At 43.0% G+C, this 20,849-nt stretch overlaps 1 protein-coding gene across 1 annotated transcript in view; it reads left to right on the forward strand.

Moving 5' to 3' along the window:
* Nucleotides 1–20,849, forward strand: part of ralgapa2 (Ral GTPase activating protein catalytic alpha subunit 2) — an 89,201-nt gene that overhangs the window by 58,573 nt on the left and 9,779 nt on the right. Inside the window, exons 37-38 of the mRNA XM_022751088.1 lie at nucleotides 1,630–1,788; nucleotides 5,145–5,272. Of these exons, the coding sequence (XP_022606809.1) occupies nucleotides 1,630–1,788; nucleotides 5,145–5,272 (287 nt within the window). The remainder of the gene's footprint in view (nucleotides 1–1,629; nucleotides 1,789–5,144; nucleotides 5,273–20,849) is intronic.

The raw sequence follows: 20,849 nt of genomic DNA on the forward strand, positions 1-20,849 counted from the left end.
GTAGCAGCTGGCTTCAGTAATGCGGTTATAGAAGCGACCTGCAGGGTTGGGGTCAGGCCATGGTGTGTGTGTGTGTGTGTGTGTGTGTGTGTGTGTGTGTGTGTGTGTGTGTGTGTGTGTGTGTGTGTGTGTGTGTGTGTGTGTGTGTGTGCGTGTGCGTGTTTGCGCGCACGTGCGCGTGCATGCGTGCGTGTGTGTGTGTGTAAGAGAGGGAGATAGACGGGTGCTTTAGTTATCACACTCACCCCCAGGCACTGCAGCTTTGCAGCTTAACTGGGCTGCTGCAGGTTGTTTTTATAAGGACCCTCTTGTGTTCTGGGGTCCTCTGGTTTGCTGTCTCCATGTGTGTGAAGCCCATTGGGTAGGTGGGAGGTCAAAGAGGGCTAATTGGACAAGAGCCTTTGACTTGAATCACATTCTATTAAAGAAGTCTCAAACATTTGGATGTCATTAACAAAGGAATAAATAGATTGGTGCAGAAGATGATTGACCAGAGCATAAGCATCCTCATTAAACTTGTGATTCAGCTCATCCAAATGCTAATATCTTAACCCAAATTAACACCCCAGTCTTGATTGTCTACAGCAAATGCATATTCAACATTTTCTCTGAAATTGTCCCAGTGACTGACCTGGTTGGTACCTGCTGATCCTTGGACAGACAGACTGAACTGGCGAGCTCCAGTAATCAGCATGCCGTGGATTTGTTTAAGATTACCGTATTACCATAATTAAGGGCTTATAACAGAATGTGCTAATTGCATTTTTGGTGGCGGGGGCATGTTTCTTAATAGCTCATTAGGCCCACAGTACATTGGCAGATGTTTTCTTCTGAGTAGAGGCTCACTTTTCATTGTCCATGATACCCCAGAAAGGGGAAGAACAGCTTGATTCAACCTCACTGGACTGCCAGCTAATAAGTGATCTACACTTATAATGTAGCTGTGTCCATCTATTTTACTTTGGAGAGGGGAAAGCTGTTTACCTATTTCAAACTAGCATCAGTCAATTTCCTGTCATTTAAGTGTATCTTCTTGTCCTGCCCAGTTTCATTTGTGTTTGTGAATAGAGTGGAAATGGGAGGCAATTTTATCTCTCTGATGGAGACAGTTAATTGGATTTGAATTATTTGTTTTTAAAATGCTCAATTTTGTGCATTTTGAGTTTGCAATTTGAATTTGTAATGAAAAAAGCTATAAAAAGAGTCAAAACCAGGGCCGAGACCCCTATTTAAACCATTGTTTCCAAACAGTTTCTGATTTAGCTGTAAGCAGTCACCTTGCTCTTGCACCTGCTGCATTTATGTTTTATCTTTAGTGTACACCATTTTACAGCAGTGCTTATAATGGAATAAATCGTTAAATAATATATTGCTGCATGTAGTGATAAAAGCCAGTTACGGCACATTACTTGTGGAGCCTCTACTGACTTGCCAGCAGTAAATAATATTTTATTATCATTCATCCCCTCAGTTGACTTCTTAGCCCTCTAGAGGTCATGGGGGTGGCCGCTGAATAAACCCAGTTTCACTGAATCTCACTGAATTTGTATTCCTGTCATCATCACCATGGGATGAAAATTACCTTCACTCGCCAGGTACTTGATTAGACTGATTTTGTTTGTTTAACAGCTACGTCACCTGGGAAATGACGAGGTTCACATAGTGTGGTCAGAGCACACCAGGGACTACCGACGTGGCATCATACCAACTGACTTTGGCGACGTGCTGATTATCATCTACCCGATGAAGAACCACATGTATTTCATCCAGATCGTGAAGAAACCACAGGTAAAAATACTGCCATCACAGGATTTGGTTAAGACCATTGTTAACAATACACACTGGAAGTGGGAAGTAATTTTTAATGCATGTCCTCAAACATTGTTTTAGTTCGCTGCTTTTTCTTTTGTGCTAAGATGTCAGCTTATTTTCCAGGCATAATAAGCAAGAAAAGCACACAGGCTATTTTCAGCACTGCACTAATTTCCAGTCTCTGTTCGTGAATTAAAGCAGTCCCTTGTGCTTTCTTTCTATTCAGACTTTGCTGTGAGTTTTATAGGTTCTTTCAACTATTGCGGTTTCCATCTGAAGGCTCCTACTCCAGCAGTGCATTATTACCCACACTGTGGGTATGTGCTTTCAGAGATGGTTACTAGCCTTTCTTGACTAGCTTTCATCTTGGATACTCCATAGCACTGCACTCACTGTGTGGCCCTCTAGAGAATAGTGAAATTTTGTCATCTGAGATGGCTGGCTTCTGGTCTTCCGATATCCACAATATTTACCATAATACAGTCTGTTTTGTATTCCTCATCGTTAAGACATTAATTAAAACAAGTCATTTTTAAGAGAGATGACTGAGGAATAAATAACATAATGCAAGACAGAATATGTTGTATTTGTCTCACTTTAGCTTTATTAGGACAGTCCAAGCTATAGCAACAGCCTCAAAAGACCTCTGATCTCTCTGGAGAAATGGTTGTAGTGTTCCTATAGTGCTACCCATGGTTTATTAATCACTTATTTGTTCACCTACCTGCATTGCAGTATTTCCTTTTCATTCATTTAGCAATTATCTACTCTTCTACAGACAATGTTTATTACCAGTTTAATTATCATAGTAACAATTTATTTTCATCTCTGTGAGGTTGAAAATTAACCCAGCAATAGTGTCATTGTTACTCTGAGGCAAACTGCCTCTATTAACACCCAGTGAGAGACTATTTTGACTGTTTTTGCACTGTATTCACTTTATGTCTGACAGTTAAATCTAACAAAGGAAAAGAAGACCTTTTCCTACAGAGGAGTATGAGAACTTGCTTTAAAGTATGAATTAAAGTTGCAGATGGTTCAGAAATGAGTGAATACACACATTCTGGCTTCAGAGGGTTTCCGCAGCCAAAACAAAGTTGCCAGTGTTCTGCCCACTTAACTCCACCCCATACAAGCCATTAGACTTATCAAAAATTCTTACTGTTTCCACAGTGTTTCTTCCTAGAACCCACACAGTCGTGTCATTTGAGAAAATAAGTACATTTCAATGGAAACTCTTTATCAACATATTTCAATAACCAAAAATGTTATCCTCTTTGAGGGGCCTACAGATAAGGGTAATTTACTTGAACAAAACCACCAGGAAAATTAGCTTTTTCAATCATTATTCAACAAAAATATCAATAGATGTAATATCTTTCTGTGGCCTCAGAGTCTAGAAATAGCTAGCAGAAATAACTCCTTGTAGGCATTTTACATAATTGTCCACCCATCTCTGACATCAGCTTGCTGAAATTTTTTCCATGCAAAATTCCTTCAGTTTAAAATGTTTAAGGGTTTTCTTGCATGTACTGCCCATCTCAAATCCCTTCCCACAACATTTCAATGGGATTAAAATATGGGTTTTAGACAAGGATGTTCCATAACCATCCATTACTTCTTTTTGAGCCATTCCTTGGTGGATTTACTAGTGTTCTTTGGATAATTATCCTGTTTAAAGGTCTAGTTTTGGTTCAACTGCAACTTGTGGACAGTTGACCTCACATTATCTTCCAGCACTCTTTGATATGATGCAGAATTTAATTAATGACTGCAAGCTGCCCAGTCCCTGAGGCATTGAAGCAACCCTGAACCGTAACATTTCCACCACCATGTTTCACAGCTGGCACAAGGTTCTACCCCTGAAAAGCTTGTGTACTGTTATTGTGACCAAAACACTCTATATGTATTTCATATGTCCAGAGCACATTATCCCAAAAGGCCCGGTCTTTGCTTATATGTAATTGCAAACTTAAGTGTTGCTCTAATGTTCTTTTTGGACATCAAAGGCATTTTCCTGCCAAAACCTCCCATGCAGGTCAAATTTGTGCAATCTCTTTCTGATTGCAGACAATTGCAAGAGTTACCTCTAGATCCTGTGATCAGATTTTGGGGTTCTTGGAGAATTCTTTTTGCATCAAACGGTCTGCTCTCGGGTTGAATTTGCTGGGGTGGCCTGCACTAATTGGTAGTTGATTGAAATCTGAAAAGTATTTTCCTTACAGTCAAATGATTTCTTTTAAATAATTCAAGTATCTTTTTAAATCCATTGCCAAACTCATACGCATGCACAATCTTTTCTTCTGAAGGCCATAGAGAGCTCTTCAGATCTGGGCATGATGATACCACACACTTCAATAGCAAAGAGAACATCAGACCCTAGATGAGGTTTGAATAAGAAAGGTTCCACCTGCTCTACTCTAAGGAGATCCTAATAATTGGAACCTAATCTGTAACGCTAGACCTGAAGGTCTGATAAATTTAGGGGTGTTCTTACTTTGTACTTGTAACTGATCTGTTTTATGTTTTTTATTCATATAATTTATCAGTTTAAATTATGAAAATGACTAGAAAATGTTTTATGTGTTATTTGTTTGAGTATATCATCTTTATTAATAGGCACTGCTGATTCAAATATCTTGAAAAAAGCCAACAATTTCCATGGGGTGCGCTTAATTTGTTCACATGACAGTGAAGTTATCTACTCAGGTTTCTGATGTAAGATTACACAGTGTCGCTCCAGTTTTGTAGCATGTGATTAAATTAATTGGTCTGTATCGTTTCTGGTTTAAATCCATTTATTGTTTAATTTGACTACTTATTATACTCACTGAACTGCCAAGTTGAAGACAGCAGGACCTTTTGGAGACTTTGACATTCACGTCAACTTCCAGGTCAACGACCATTGAGCTTCACTGATTAAGGGCCCCCTTCCAATATGCATGAACAGACGCGTGTACCCACACACACTCACACACTGCCGCTAAACTGGATATTGGCCCTTTGTATTTGTTCGGTAGCTCAATATGAGGGCATTGTTTAGTATTGATTGTCATTTTAATTTCATTTACCTAACATTGATTCACATTAGATATGTGTGGTTGTCATGCAAAGTTAGGTAAAATCCAATTTCAACTTGAACCCTGCCCTAAACAGATGGAGAAACGGTTCAAAAAAGAACAAAAAGATTTTTAACCAACCTTTTTTTATGTTAAAGCATTTGCTTATAAAAAACAGGAGACTGAACAAATTAACTTTGATTCGATGTGGGCGTTTTTAATGCCTAATTTTCTTACTCTGTCTTATTCTTTTTTCTCTCTTAACTTCCTCAGGTTCCTTTCTTTGGGCCTCTGTTTAATGGCGCCATCATCACTGGGTCGCTGCTGCCAAGCTTGGTGCGGGCCACCTGTATCAATGCCAGCAGAGCTGTCAAGTCCCGGCTGACTCTCTACCAGAGCTTGTATCCTTTACTCCTCATGCCTTCTGCTTCATTTACTGTTTACTATCCCATATATGAATGGCTCATCAGAGGAATGTAACAATTTAAAAAGATCAGCGTTTATTGCCCGTACAGCTGAGACCATTAATGTTATGAGCATACATTTAGCAATATTTTCATGATGATTTCATTAGATGCATAACACCTCTGAGGATAAATTTTCAGCACCACCAGCAGCCCATTTGGGTAAATTCATTGAGACATGTGGCGTGATTGTCACGTCAGCCAACGTACACAGCTGAATGCTGACACTGATTTTTATGGGCTGGCTGATTTACATACAGCTATTAGGCCAGGACTGTTTCACAGCCTGGAGCAGCATGGGAGGTTGTGTGAGGCTGTTTTGGGTAGGAGCACAGATAATGTGTCATCATCTATCACTACCGTTTTATGGAGCACAAGGAGAGCCAAAATAAGAGCACCATCAACAAATGCATACAAGTGCGTACAGACACACACATGCACACTCGCTCTCATCCCTCCACCCATCCATCCAACAGTGTGCCGTTAAGAGCCTGACTCCAGCTGTAGTTGTCAGTTGGTTTAAAGGGAGTGTAATCACCAATGGAGATGAATTAGCATGTGAATGCCAGCAGCACAGGGTTGGGGGGTGAGATGGGGGGCAGAGTCGGGATGGGCCCTGGAGGGGGAAACCTGATCTATCCTAACGCTCCGCTCCTCCTCGGACAGCATGTACAGCACCGCCTCACCAGAACCACGCTGCCACTCTGGTGGTTGCCATAGAAACCTCCCCCAAGGAGATTTCATTTAGATGGAAGACTAGTATCTAAAGTTTTAAGACTTTTAAAATAAATTTCATTATCAAGTTCTGGTATCAGAGTTACTTAGAACGAAGGATTTTGCTCTTTAATTACTCTACAACACACTCTGTGTGTGTTGTTTACAGTTGGGTGTGTGTAAGTATGTGTCTGCCTGTATGCGTTTCACAGCACAGCACATCCCCAGGCCCCCCACCCCTATATCAGGCCTTGTCTGTGTGTCCCTGGGGGCATCCTGAGTGACAGATGTCTGTTACCCGACGCCAAGTGAATTAGCCCAGTGTGACTCTCAGTGCCAGAGGGGGGCAAGCCACAGGCCTGCCTGCCTCTGTGAGCCTCAAGGGGTGGGGGGGAGTAGGGAGGTGGGACAGTACCAGGCCTGTGCTGGGCCACAGAAGCCTTACCTGGCATTCCTTAGCAGAGGAGCAGACAGCACAAAGGCATGATCTATGAGAGGAGATAAGCACTGCCTCTGGAGTTCTGGCACTGATAGGATGCCAGGCCTCATGCACTCCAAGAGAGGAGATGAATGAATGTGCCAGGCGAAGCACACTGCCAGCAAAAGTATCTGTGTGTCTGTCTGTCAGCTATTTGTCTGCCTAGCTAGAGGGTATTGTGAGGACAGAGGCGATGTATAAAGTAATGAATGACCACAGTGTTGAATTTGATTTATGCAGTGTGACAGTGATATCCAAGTTTTTAGATTTTAAGAGAACTGGTATCACAGAATGTTATGACTGACACAATGTCCAGCAATGGCATGAACCGTGAACAAAACAGCCTTGAGTGGCAGGTGCAGTTACTCTTTCATATGTTTTCATCATCGGATTTGCTGTTGTATTACACCAGCCTTTTGCACCTTTCCCTCTCCAGTTGTCATTCTTCCATCTTCTCAGGATATGTGGCTCTTTATCTCTCACAGTTTGGAACAATGACATCATCTGGGATGTGTATTTTTTTTTTCATGCAAGATGAAAATCCTCATCCTTAGTTTACCCCTTCACAATGCCTTAACAATCCTCAGTCCGCTCTCTGCCTGTGAGGCCACACTCCAAGGTAATTAGTTGAATATTTCTTCAAAGAGAAGCTATATGACCCCTGTGTGTCCAGATAAAAGGCCAGTATGGCGCTGCAGCCCCCTCTCTCACTCTGTCACAAGGCTCGAGAGGACTCCAGCAGTCAACTGCAACGCTCACCGGATCTCTCAGGCTAATAGGATTTGATATTGAAAAATGACCACCAGCAACATTTTCAGAAAATACACACACAGGCAGGCTTGTGGAGTGTTTTTTCAGATAGATCCTCTCCTCTTGCTGTCTTTCTGTCTTCCTCCCCATTACGTCCCCTCTCTCTTGCCCTCTCTGCTTCACTCCCTCTCTGTTTTGTGAGGATTTGTGGAATCTGTGTCATTGCATTGTTTTTCTTGTACAGTGGCCAGATCTCAATGTCAGTCAGAATTTGCATCAGTTTCTCCTGTCAAGACACAACCAAGGCCTCATGGACATCATATCACAAGCCTCTCACAGACAACTCATAATGTATCATCTATTATTTATATGCCTGATGGAAAATGCAGCTGGTCTGGCTTTGTATGTGCTAAGTGTATTGTCTGCAACTAGTCCACACTGCACAGCTGCATTTTGAATACACGTGACCACAAAATGTTAAATCTAAAACAACTTAAGTTTTTATTAAACCACCATAGTTTTTATTAATTTATTGGCAACAGAGTATCCTAAGTGAATATTATTTTGTGCCTCTATTAATGGAGCTTATCACTGCACACACAAAATGTATGACATACTGGCTTAAAGGAGACAATGAGTTTGTTTGTGTCACCTGAACCCCGCCTGTCACTAAGTGGCCTTGCGGTCTGCTGCCATGTACAATTGAGATCCTTCATACTGTCACTGTAGAATAATGTCTTCATCCAGAAGCCGGGATTCATTTCTCTCTTCAACAAGCACTTGAGTTTGATCTGCCGTCCATCATTCTTTGTGATGGGGATATTGTAAAGGGTAAAAACTGTCTTGTGTGTGTGTGTGTTGGGAAGACGGCAAGTTTCTAATAGGTGAGACAGTGCGGAACTGACCTTGATTCAGAGACACAGCCTCCCCACTGCACAGAATCAATAGCTTTTGCACACTGCCCTTAGTCCCCATCCTCTGCTCTGACACACACATAAACACACACATGTACACACACACACACACAGATCCATCTCCAGGCAGCGATCAATAACCATAATCTGTTTCTGCCCATCGCCAGTCATGCGAGCCAGGCTTTTAGGTGGTGTGTGTGTGTGTGTGTGTGTGTGTGTGTGTGTGTGTGTGTGTGTGTGTGTGTGTGTGTGTGTGTGTGTCTGTGTGTGTGTGTGTCTGTGTGTGTGTGTCTGTGTGTGTGTGTCTGTGTGTGTGTGTGTGCAGTAGCAAAAAGAAGAGAGGGAAGCTTGATCCTTTCAGTGGAACCCAGAAAGCTGCTGAAGTCTGTCATGTTCCCCTCACAGGCTCATGTGAGCATATCTACAATCCCCCAGCTCCACAGAATGCCCAAAACAAGGTGATGTACATAATTTTAATGGATGTATACTGGAAAATAATGGATAAGATATCCTGTATGCACTCCTTTGTGCGCTGTGGCTGCACCCCCACCAGATGCCATCATAATTGTTACAGTCACTGCATTGACAATGACATATTCTCACACCCCTTCTGAGCAAGTTATTGTACCACTCTCACTGTGTCTTTGTCCAACGGCAGCACGTTCTTTTGTATACTGTAAGATTCCTCACCTAGCAGAGATGAAAGTGCGCCTGCATGCATGATGGGGTGCCATGAATAGGATCTGCCACGTTAGTGTTGTCTCACATGAATTATTTAACATCGTTGATAGGTCTAATTTGCCAGCTGTTGTGCCATAACTGTCAGCAGTCTCATGGATAATACTCAGCAGTCTATATCACTGTGAAACACAGTGCTTGACTGGGCACAGTGAGACGCCAAGCTTGTCATTATATGCTGGATTCATGTAATGGCCTGAGCTGATATGAGTATGACTAGCCAACTTCCTGTTTATGGAAAACAGGGGCGACCAACGAAATAGCCCCAAGTCATTTGTAACTTACAGTAAAATTCTCAAAGGGAGGCTTAAGAAATCACTTTACTTGTCACACAGTGTATGATGTTAACTGTCTAGTACTGTGTCCATATTACTGGATGCAGCTGCTGTTGGTGGGAGTGTAGGTAGTTGGAGGTTGGGTAAAGGGCCAGCTCTGAGGTGTCCCTACTCAGAGTTGGCCAGGGTGGTTTGGGCATTGGCTTTGAGAGTTTATGCAGTATTTGGGGGGCTACAGAGAGAGGAGGGGTCTCTCCCCCACTGAATGTTTTAACCTAATCCCATTATCAGTGTACCGCACTGCCTCCCATCTCTTCCCCCTCCTTATCCCTACCCCCTCCCACCCCTCTCTCCAGCTGACCAGCTGTTCCTGCCGGGACTCACGACAATGTCCGATGTGTTCAGATCACTGAGTAACCCCCCCCCCTTTCCTACACACACACACATAAATACACAGAGCACACACAAATGCACAACCAAAGCAATTGCCTAGCCCATTGCTGGAGCCTAGGAAGGCCTAGAGGGAGGAGGGTGTTAGTTAGGGAAGAAGGGGGGTAGCTTTGGGGGTGCGGAGGGGGCAAGCATAGGCCTGTCAAACCAAGAGCCCTGACTCAGGAGGCAGCCCAGCTCGGATGGCATATGGCGTCTAGCTTCATACAACATGCAAAAGTATTCTCTCCCTTCGCCCCCCTCTCATCCACTCCCCCTCTCCCTGTCTCCCTCCCCTGCTGCTAATGCAGAATGACTCATAGCATTACTCATTTTTTTTTTTCTTCTGCCCCTCCACCCCTCCCACATCAGTACCTCCTCCTCTTGCCACCCAGCCTGTAACAAAAGGTGTCCGCTGCAAGGCACCCACACCCTGAAAGCCCTGGGGGCTCAGCCCAGCCCAGCCTGCACTCTAAGGTCTGAGCTTCATGGGGGCCGCCCCTTTTAAACACAGGTAGAGCAGGCGTGGAACCAGACGGCCAACAGCAGGGACCCAGAGCCCCGCCTGGGGTAGCATACACACACTGCTGGTGTCAAACTGTTGTGCCTGTTTGTGTGTTTGTGTTTGTATGTATACAGGAACCGCTTTTATTTTGTAGTGCCTCAGGTATTACAAGATTACTGCTTTATGTGTGTGCGGGTGTGTTTTTTGTGTGCATCATGCATTCTTTCAACAAATAAGGATTCTGTGTGTTTGCTTTTTGTTTGTTGTTGCCAAATTAATGGAAGTTCTTCCTTTCAGTCTAATTTTAGTCCAGCAGGGTAATTTCAGTTTTATCCCATTTGATTATTTACTGTTGATAAACCATTATTTACAGTCAGGGAGCGTTCAGTTGCCAAAATAACCCAGATTTTATACAGTATATGAAATAATAAGAAACCATGCAATTTTCAACGAGCACTAACAGAAACTACATAGCCTAGTGTAACCTAAAGAATGTCGTGCTCTGTGTATTTTTAAACTTGAACCCCCACCCTCATGCCCCTCCCCTTCTCTCTCCGTCTGTTGTGCATTCATGTCTGACATCTGTCTATTTGTGAGCGGCAAAGTGAAAGCCAGCAAGACTGCCAGTTTTGTGTGGGATCGCTTTCTCTGTCCCATCCCCAACTCAGGCTTAGTGTATCAGGTAGAATTACATAAACAAGACCAACACATTTTATGTATTTTTGACAACTGCTTTGCCTATACCAATATTAGGGCATTTCAGTATTTTGATGTATTTAAATTCCAATACAATGTTGGACTTATTACTTATGCAAATTCTTGAAGAATTACAAGTTGTTTGTCATCCTCCTATTCTGCTGACACAAACCTATATTTCAGAATAAAGTAGAGAAGTCAAGTCAAGTCAATTTTTATTTGTATAGCGCCAATTCACAACATAAGTTATCTCAAGGCACTTTCCAAATAGAGCAGGTCTAGACCTTCTCTTTACATACAGAAAGCATGGCGAAGCAAGTGCAATACTAAATACATACTAAATCCAAAATTGGGTATTAATTGTAACTTTTATATATTTTGATCATCAGATAGTTGATCATCTCTGATTTCAGTGACATAAAATTTAGAAATTCACTGACATGTCTGTGTTTAAAAAAAAAATAAAAAAAATGTTGCTGTATTGTCATTCTGCTCCACCGGAGAAAAGTCTTCTATTTCTCTAAATTTAAGGCTCAATAGAATAAATTAGCACAGATTGAGCAAGCAATGAAGAGATCATGTTTTTCTAATACTTTTATTATATTTTGCATACACTTGAACATGTAGGCCTAACAGTGAGTAATGATCCCAAATTGGCTGCTAATATGTAACGGAATGACTGACAGTGTTTGATTGGATGTTAACAGCCATCAAGATTATACCCTTGGAAAGACTGTCCAAAAATCCTACATATGCCCTCACTAAATATAAAAAAAAAATTAAATGACTTTTATGACGACCTCACTAACAGGTCATTGGTCCCTGTCAGTCAGCCAGAATACCCTGACCCCAGTGTCACCACTGGACTAGTCCTGACTTTGAGAAGACATGTTCATCGTGATTGATGTGTGGTGGTGCTGCTTTTTGCCCGGGTGTAAAAACTTGTCTGTCTGCTTTAAGTGATTAGAATCCAGCTAGCCATTCCATCTGTTACCCCCAGCTCTGTTTAATTAATGAACTTTCTTTCTCCCGCCCCATAGCCAGCCAGCACAACACCAAAGCAAAAGCTGTTAGCCCTCTCAGGTTATCCAAATGGATGCGTGTTCTTGCCCCCCTCACCCCCCACCCCCCTCCACCCCTCCCAATGGGTGCGTTCTCATTGATTAGTTATGTTTTGTTTTCCCCTCTTTTGTCTCAGGGTTCTTAAAGGGAGGGTTAATGAGCTTTCCTGGCAAGCTGTAGCGCTTGGAATCCGGGGATAAATGGGAATAATTTTGTTGTTTTTTTGTTTTTTTTTGTTTTGTTTTGTTTTTTTTGTGATGGACTTGGCAGAGAAGTGAAGCCTCGTGCCACCATGTGTGTTTGTGCGTACGAGTGTGTACGCGAATGATAATGTGTGTTTGTTTGGATGTGTATGAATGGCTTTGAGGCGGGGTATATTGCATTTCATCCCTGCTGGTCCATTATTCCTCTTCAGATGCAGGGAATCTGGAACACCCTTTAACAGTTGGCTCTGTCACTATTCATCTTCCAGCCATCTCAGCAAAACTCTTGTCCTGTCCTCCTTTTACCACCAAGTACTCGCTCTCTTCCTTTATGTCCCCTCTTCCTTCCGTCTCTCTTGTTACAAGGCAGTGGACAGCCCTTTGTCCAGCCAAAGCTGCCCTCTTTTGTTTGTGCGGCCTTTTTTATCCTTGTGCTAATCGCCATGGTCGTGTGCCTGAGTTGGACCCCATATTTCACGCTCAGCTCTCCTTTGTTTGACACACCGCCCCTGATAAGAATCCCAATTCTAGGGCCTCTCTGATATTGAAATCCAACAGCGGCGTAGAAAGAGCCTTCAATCATCCATTATCTGTGCTCCAGTGATTACCATTCAATCTCCCAGGGTCCAGGCTCCTCATCACCGGCCCCAGAGCTGAGGCCGTCCCCTGAAAGAACCTGCATCCCTTAACGCCTGTGTCACATTCAAGCATATCCATAGATATTTCTGACGCCGTCTTGAGACAGCCCTGCACTGAATGCTGCTGGGAAATGTCAGTGAAATGTCACTCATCATTCTCCGCTGGAATCTCTTGGTCTCTGATGTGGCCTTGGGTTTTTGGGGACTCTTGTGAGGACACCTTGTGACATTATTGAGTTTCTTTGTCCCTAAATGGCCATTAAATTTTCAATTCTCTTTTTTTGTTCAGAGACTAGCATTGGTCTTTTTTTATGAGGCTGCGTTGCTTTTAATGTCACAGACTTAATTGGGTGTTTTAAGAAGGAATTAGTTGATTATTTATAAGTTGCACATTAATGCCTCTTTAAATGGTTCAAAGGCAGTGTCTGCTCCTCCGCTGGCCTGTGGCCATTGTTCTCTTTTAGAGGATGTCCTTGTGCCTCACAGCATTTGCATTTTTGCACTAAATGGAATTTTCTGCATTAACAGACAAGGCAAGGCAAACAAAGCAATAACAAAAACAAAACATTTAAGTATGTATCACTGTGCATTGTCTGCCTCTTCTTACAGAAAGCAGCCTTTGATGTGTTAATATTGATAGTCTGTGTTTCATTGTCAAGTGGTGGTTGTGGCTGAAAGAGAAGCACTGAGAAATATTGGCAAAATCTTCCTGTGTCCCTCCATTGCAACAGGCCGAAATAATATTGAGTTTGATGTCAAACAAAGAAAGTACTGTTGGTTGCAGAAACAGGAAAAGCACATTCTAGTAGTGAGTTCATCTTATCTTAAAAACGTATGCATCTTTGTCATACAGCATGACGTTAGAATGAGGATTCATACGACACATGATTATGATCATTCATTCATCGTCTCAGCTGCTTATTCTTATTGTTGTGGTTGAAACGTAAGAAAAGCTTTGTGCTGCAGACATCCACTTATCCAACACTCTATGTGTAGTTACACAACAGCTCTCCGTACCTTTGTTTAATGTAGTGTACACATCTTCATTAGTTATGTATAGCCTCTAATTACTATTGATGAGACTCTAGCTGATTGGGGTACAAATCTATAGCTTTTGTTATTCTAATGAGTGTTATTTACCCTCAGATCTCCAAGCCAGGGGGCTTTGGAATGGGGCTTTGTGCGGGCAGATATGGCGGGGGCCGCTCTAGCTACACCCACTTGTTTTTGTATCTGCCGACTCTGACAAAATCCTGTTTCCCTCCCCCCACACCATCACCCGTCTGCTTGGATGTATAGCACTTCCCGCTCCTCCATCTGTTTTTGTCCACCCATGAAAAGGTCCATTATAATCTGCAGGATGCACAGTTGACGTGCCGCAAGCTCCACTTGAGCCAATCAAGGCAGCGCACCAAACTTAGGCCACGAATCCAAGAGGCCCTAACCCCTCCCCCAAGTTCATTTTGATTATCTGGGCTCTGTCTGAGATCTTCACTTGAACAAGTTTTTATAACATTGCCTCCATCATCCCTTTTCCTATAAAAGCTCCCAGTTTGAATGGAGCTCAATGCATGCCCACTGGATGATGGCAGGCTCCTGATTAACCCTGGAGTGACTAGCTAATGTCATTGAAGGAGGGCCACCTGGCTGTGAGACTGTACAGTCAGCTGCCACTGAAGGGCCAGAATAGGAGACGACCAGGTGTTGGGCTCCAGCCCCCCTAATTGTTGCCATGTAATAGCCTGCTTGACTGCACAATATAGCCCAGGGGCGAGGATTAGGAAAAAGCTGTTGCCAACACAGAAGTCCATTTTCTTTTTTGCACAAGGTTTTGTGTGTGTGTGTCTCTCTCTCTCTCTGTGCATGCTTATGTGTGCATAAATATATATATATATACGTCTGCCTTTGCCATCATCCTCATTCATTATAATTATAGTAGATAGAGAGCTGGGCCCCGTTCCTAGGCCCCTCCCAGCTCCTTATCCACCCAGGATGTTAATTGCAGGCATAAACCAACTAAAAGTTTCAGATTGTGAAGGCAAAAGAAAATTGAATTTCTGAATCTGTAAGAGATGAAGTGACAAAACAACTAAATTTAATAAGGATCTTAGACCTACATGGATGTACAGCTTTTTGACTGAAAGAAGCTGTAGCACTTATTTTTGGGTTGAGTGCTCATCGTAAAGAAAGACTTCAAAAAACAACAACAACAACAAATCATTTTTTACGTCATGTCCTTGACCTTTTAACAACATCATATTCAGTCACAATTATTAGCACCATTTTGACAATATGAGATAAACTAATTGGCTGGACATACGTCATTTTTAGATAAGAGTATCTGATTGTAATCACAATGGCATTGATTGAAATATGTCCAAAATGCAAATATGAGTGCAAATGAGAAATCACTCTTGTCCCTCAGTAACTAACCTTCACTGCTCTGTGCATTCACCACAGCTGTGATCATATGTAACCTAGTGCTAATCATTATCATTCCCGCTAAATGCCTGGCATTTTGCATAAGGCCAGGCAGCCTAATTGGCCCGATGAACCTTTCATAGAGGGGGCAATGGTGGAACAAGAGACTTCATGTGCAGCATGTCTTGGCAGGGAAGCAGACGGAGATGCTTGGCTGTAACGCATCACAGTTATTCTGTTGCACATGCCACAAGCTTCATTAAAATTGCAGAAGCCTCTGTTCATTTTGTTTTAATATTTCATCAGCGCTTGTCTCAACAGTGTTATCGTAGGGTTAAGATCAGAGCCATTTAGCATGACCCAGAGTTGGCACACTCGCCTTGCAATTTAAGTGTCAGACTGGTTTTCTCGATGTGTCAAATAGATTGTAGAACATCAGCGGACTTTGATTGCTGCTATGAGCTGCTTTGAGGTTGGTACAGGCGGACACAACCTGAGTCTGTAGCCTGATAATAATTATCACACTATAAATTTCATCATGAAAGTTGGAAGAAAAAAGCGGTGAAATGCCTCATAGGTAATCAGATGGGCCCAGCATGCCCTTCCCTTTTCCATCTTTGACTTTTTATTAAAAGTTCAAATTGAGATCAGATAGATGCTGTTGTTCCCTGTCTCGATTCTGAACAATTCAAATAGCAGGAACTGGAGGAAAAATATGACGCGTATTCACCTCAGATAACTCATAAGATGCCCACCTTTGTCCTGACCTAATAATGTTTCCAGAACGCTGAGGCATTCATGTCACTCTGGTCATCATCACTGACAAAGGAGACCCTCAGAGAGAACTCTTACCCAGCCAGTCAAAGAACTGTATCTGTTAATCTTCATCCCTATCAGCCTTTTGTAGCTCATCTTATTATGACTTTCTGTTAATGCACGGTGGAGGCCTGTGTGACTGTCTGGCTATAATGGGCCTGTGTTTGATTAATCATGTCGATCCATTGTGTTTCACATCTAAGGCTGCTGCGTTAGGACTCATCAATGGAGACCAGAGTCCTTTGAAAAGGAGATTGGTTACAGACTCAGCTCATCTGAATACACAGGCCCAGTAGGCTTTGATAGCAGTTATGTTGTGATGAACAAACCATGCTGCAACAAATTATGATGTCACCAGGTATCTTGTGACTGTCCTGTATCTCTGGTGTGTGAGGATGACTTGTTGCTGTATCATTTATATTCTGTGAACCCCCCGACAATCAGTGTGTTCTAACATAGTTTAGGGGTCAACATTGACTTTGCTGTAGGTGCTGGTCTTATGATTTGTTGTGGAGCAGAAATCAATTTTTAGTGTCCCCCGGAGGAATGGTGGTCTGCCAGAGACTTAAGAAAATGGGTGACTACTTCCTCCAGTCAGCTCATAAATAATCTGGTCATGCCAGCTAGCAGACATCAGATTTTGTCTGCAGCTGTGGCAAACCTGTGTGAAATCACTGATGGGCAGTGATGATGTCACGGGTTAGGTGTGATGTCACAGCCATAACTTCCCATCCTGCTGTCTGAATGCCAGATGGACGGTAGAGAGGTGTGGAGGTTGGAGCTTAGAAAGCTCTTGCTGTGGGAAACTCTCCCCTCAGGAGGTGTCATTAACCTGGGCTTACAGTTTGACCCAACTCCTTTGGGGCTCCTGAGCTCCAGTTTCCTGGACCTGCTCCTAATTAGGCTTCTTGTTAAAACTCTCGGAAACCAGCTATTCCTCTGGAGCATCTGATGTTGTGTATGTCTATGCTCACCCAGAAAATGGGCACACAAACACCTCCACTCATCATAATGCATCTGTGACACATTCAGACGTTTTCTGTCCTGCTTCTGTGTCTACAGCAAAAAGCTGTTTAATGAGACACCAAGGTTTGAGTAGCTGCCATATGAAATGGGAGTGGGACACACAAATGCACACACACACACACACACACACACACACACACACACACACACACACACACACAGACACATCACGACACGCACCCACACCACCACACACACCACACACTATACAATCACCCAACAGGCTAGTTTCTGTCATACCCGCTCTCACTTTATCCATCTCAATCTGTTGTTCCTTCCCACTCTGCCATTATTCCTGCAGCCAGCTTTATTGCCACACTCACTCTCTCTGTCCCTATCTTTCTTTCTCCCTGTGTCTCTCTCTCTAAATGTCTCTGTCTTCTGCCCCGTTTTCCCATAATCACCTCACACCTCTGAGGGCCTCTGCTGAGACGAGCTTCACACCTCAGCCCTCGCTGTGACAACAGGTACTGCTGGCACTCACCGCGCGGCCTCTCTCCAATCAACACCTGCCCGGCTTTATCCCTCTTTCTTCCCTTCCTCCTTCCCATCTTCACCTTCTTTCCCCATAGTTCTATCCCTTGCTTTAGTGTTTCCACCAATCCTTTCCTTCGTGTACATTTCCTTGCTTCTCTGCTATTTTTCTGCCTCTTATCTCCTTTTGTAGAATGACAGTATAACAGTTCATCCATATGTAGTCTAATCCGTTTCTCCATACCAATGCTTCCTGGAGATGGCACTGTGATCCCCTGTTGATTTAAACATGCTCATGCTACACCAGTCTGCTTTCATTGCCTCCTTGGGTCCCCAGTGTAATGATGGGTAACAACAGACTGTGTACATGTCATTTAAGAAACAATCATTTTTTTAATCTGACACCTTTCTCCTCTTAGTTTACCACCTAAGCAGGACACTTAACCCTTAATTGTATCCATATAGATGGACAGTATCTGTGTGATATCAGCAACACTGATATAAGTGTGCATGTGGAATGAGGAGGTGGTAGGCCGTGCCTTTCACCAAAAAAAAAAAATAATGACCACATCTGCCTTTTTACCCTGCTTGCATTGGCAGTGTGGCACAACCAAGCACTCCCCAACCCCTTCCTCTTAACAGACCAATTATGTGACTGCTGGGAGTCAATGGCGCTGTGAGCTACTCCTGAGCTCCTCTCCTCGCCAAGGTCAAGCTGACTGGCCCAGGTTAATGGGCAGATGTGGAGCTAAGAGAGGAGGGGGTCAAGCACCTAGAGGCACCCTCCACCTCATCTCTAAACTGTCCCTCTTCACTACAAGAGCCCATTTTACTACCAGCGCTCATACAAACAGGATTAACCTTGGCTGCTAGTGTGGAGGCCCGAGGAGTGTAGGAGTGGTTTCTCCCCCTGCATGGCAAGGGTTTTTGTTTTTGTTTTATAGGCTTTGAGTTTTTAAATGTTCTTCAGGTAAAGCTCAGAATCATAAGGTCATGTTTATCCTGATTATGTCTAGATTGGTAAAGGTGTTTTTTGTTGTTGTTGTTTTTAGATGGTGTTTCTCAAAGAAGCAGCTTGCACAGTTTCTGAAGTGAGATAACATCTGAACTGTTTTCTCTGATTTGCAATATTAAAGCAATAACTTACATTCAAAACTGATTTTGAATCTATTACTTTCCACGCCTCCTTTCTTCTATCCTCCAGCTTTTAGCAGTGCACTAATAGAAAGTCATTATGATGAGGGAGTGGGCGGTCACCCCCACCCCACCCCCCCATCATCAAACTTCTGTGACCTAGAAGTGGATAGAAATGGAGCTTAAGTAGTGAAATGTCAGTATGGGGGATCTAAGACCCCTTCTAATGCTTCTTTCCTTAATCTGGACCTTCACCCCCTGCTCTGCCTCAGATTAACTGAGTGTGTGAGTTTCTGTCTCCGTCTGTCTCTTTCGTTTTGTTCATCTTTGTAGTCACTGCAAAGTGAGAGTTTAGGCAGTTAACAAAAACTATATTTATACAATCTTTTATGGTTTTGTGTGAATAAAGAACAAAACGGGTCCAATCTGGGATTTTGACTGGGCTACTCAAGTACATTTGGCCACTTGACATTCAGATCAAATCTTTTTTTTTTGTCCCATTATGCTCTCAGAATCCTTCAACTGATGGGCTGTCATACAATGGCTTCTTGGTCATCTCCTGACGAAAACCTTTATGACACTAACTGACTTAAGGCACATTGTAAGCTCATGCTTTGAACCGCATTGCATTTCATTGTGATGGAACAACCTTGGTACTTGTGACCATTCAGTTCTGAGATAATTCTGATAATAGAATCTGTCTCTGTCGCACTTCTGTCTCAATGGTCTCCTTAAAACTCTTTGAAATTCATGGCTTCTCTTTGAATTGAGGGACCTTTTATTGAAAGGTATGTCCTGAGAATTTGAAAGGAAACGTGATGTAGCTAATATCAGTTTTCATTATAAGCAAAGATATGTAAATATAGATATTCTTCAAAATTTGACTTTCTTAAGTCAGTTGAGTTTTGCAGTTCCCTGTTTTCATGATTTTCTTTTAATTGACAGTTGGTGGTGATTATGCATTAAGAAATCTTGTGAGGGGCTTGCGAAAAGTGGGGAAGAAGACTTCCAACACTTGTAAACATGGATGCTAATGAAGCAGGTTTAAAGATTATTTTAAAATCCAGTGAGAAAGGGAATAAATTGAGGATACACACAATGTGCTGGTGGTGAGAAATGGTGGGAAACCAACTCTGAATATAAACTGTTTACATTCAGAGTATCTTTAAGCAAAGGTGCACCATCTGAAGTCAAGATGCGTAAATGTCCCTGCTGGCTGTGTGTGTTTAAAAGATGTTGAGTGTGTGTCATAGGCCAGTGGCGGCGTGAGGCCTTTTGTCAGCAGGGGGACTGAGGGACACAAAGACTGAGGCTGGATGGTCAGGATGCCGCTCTCCAGAGATACACCAGTTCAGAGGTCGCCACAGGCTCTTTTGGGTGGAGGGTGTTCGTGTGTGTGTGTTGAGTCTGTGTGCCTACTTATGCACAAACGCCCGTGTGTGAGCATGTGTGCGTGTCTGCGAACGCCGGGTGGGGTTACACACGGCACAAAATGGATCCCAGTGGACAGGCATTTTCAGGACAGGTCCCTGTGGACGGACAGAGAAAAGAGGAGAAGAGGGATGATGATGAGGGGTTGGTGTTGGTTGGCCGATGGGGTCCAGCAGGGATGGAGCAGCCTGCTAATGAAGAGCCATCTGAGGCCTCCATTCACCTTGAACGTGGGCCACTGCAGCTGCCCTGACCTTGGCTTTGATCCACAAAGATGCTTGACCCCACCATTCCCCCAGAGCAACCCCTCTGCCATCTGGATGGTACGCATGCATATGTATACATACGTGCACACACCCACAGATACATATGCATGTACATGTATGTTGACCCACATACACGTGCGTCTTCACAGCTGTTTTAGACTGATGACTGGCTTTTATTTAGCCACATTCACCATCTATTGTTTGGCCTGTAAGCGGCACTTTGTGCATAATTGTTTTGTGCATAATTGACCTGTATGTTTGTGTGTGTGTGTGTGTGGGATACACACCTACACTCACATATCATATGCCGCCCATAAGTCACCAGTGTTTGTCACCACAAGTGATAAGAGAAAGAGAGCAGGGCACAGGCTGGATACAGACTGTTATCCACTAAAACACATTATCCTAAATGTGTAAATGTTGTAGTTAATAGATTGGATTTGTGCTTTTCTTTTTATAGCTTCTACTCACTCACTCACCCACCCTCATCAACACAACCTACATGTCTCCGGTTGTTGTTTTACATTAACTTAGACCTGGGAGA

The sequence above is a fragment of the Seriola dumerili genome, unplaced genomic scaffold (genome assembly GCF_002260705.1).
Source record: "Seriola dumerili isolate Sdu_G_001 unplaced genomic scaffold, Sdu_1.0 BDQW01000149.1, whole genome shotgun sequence".
Classification (NCBI taxonomy): Eukaryota; Metazoa; Chordata; class Actinopteri; order Carangiformes; family Carangidae; genus Seriola; species Seriola dumerili.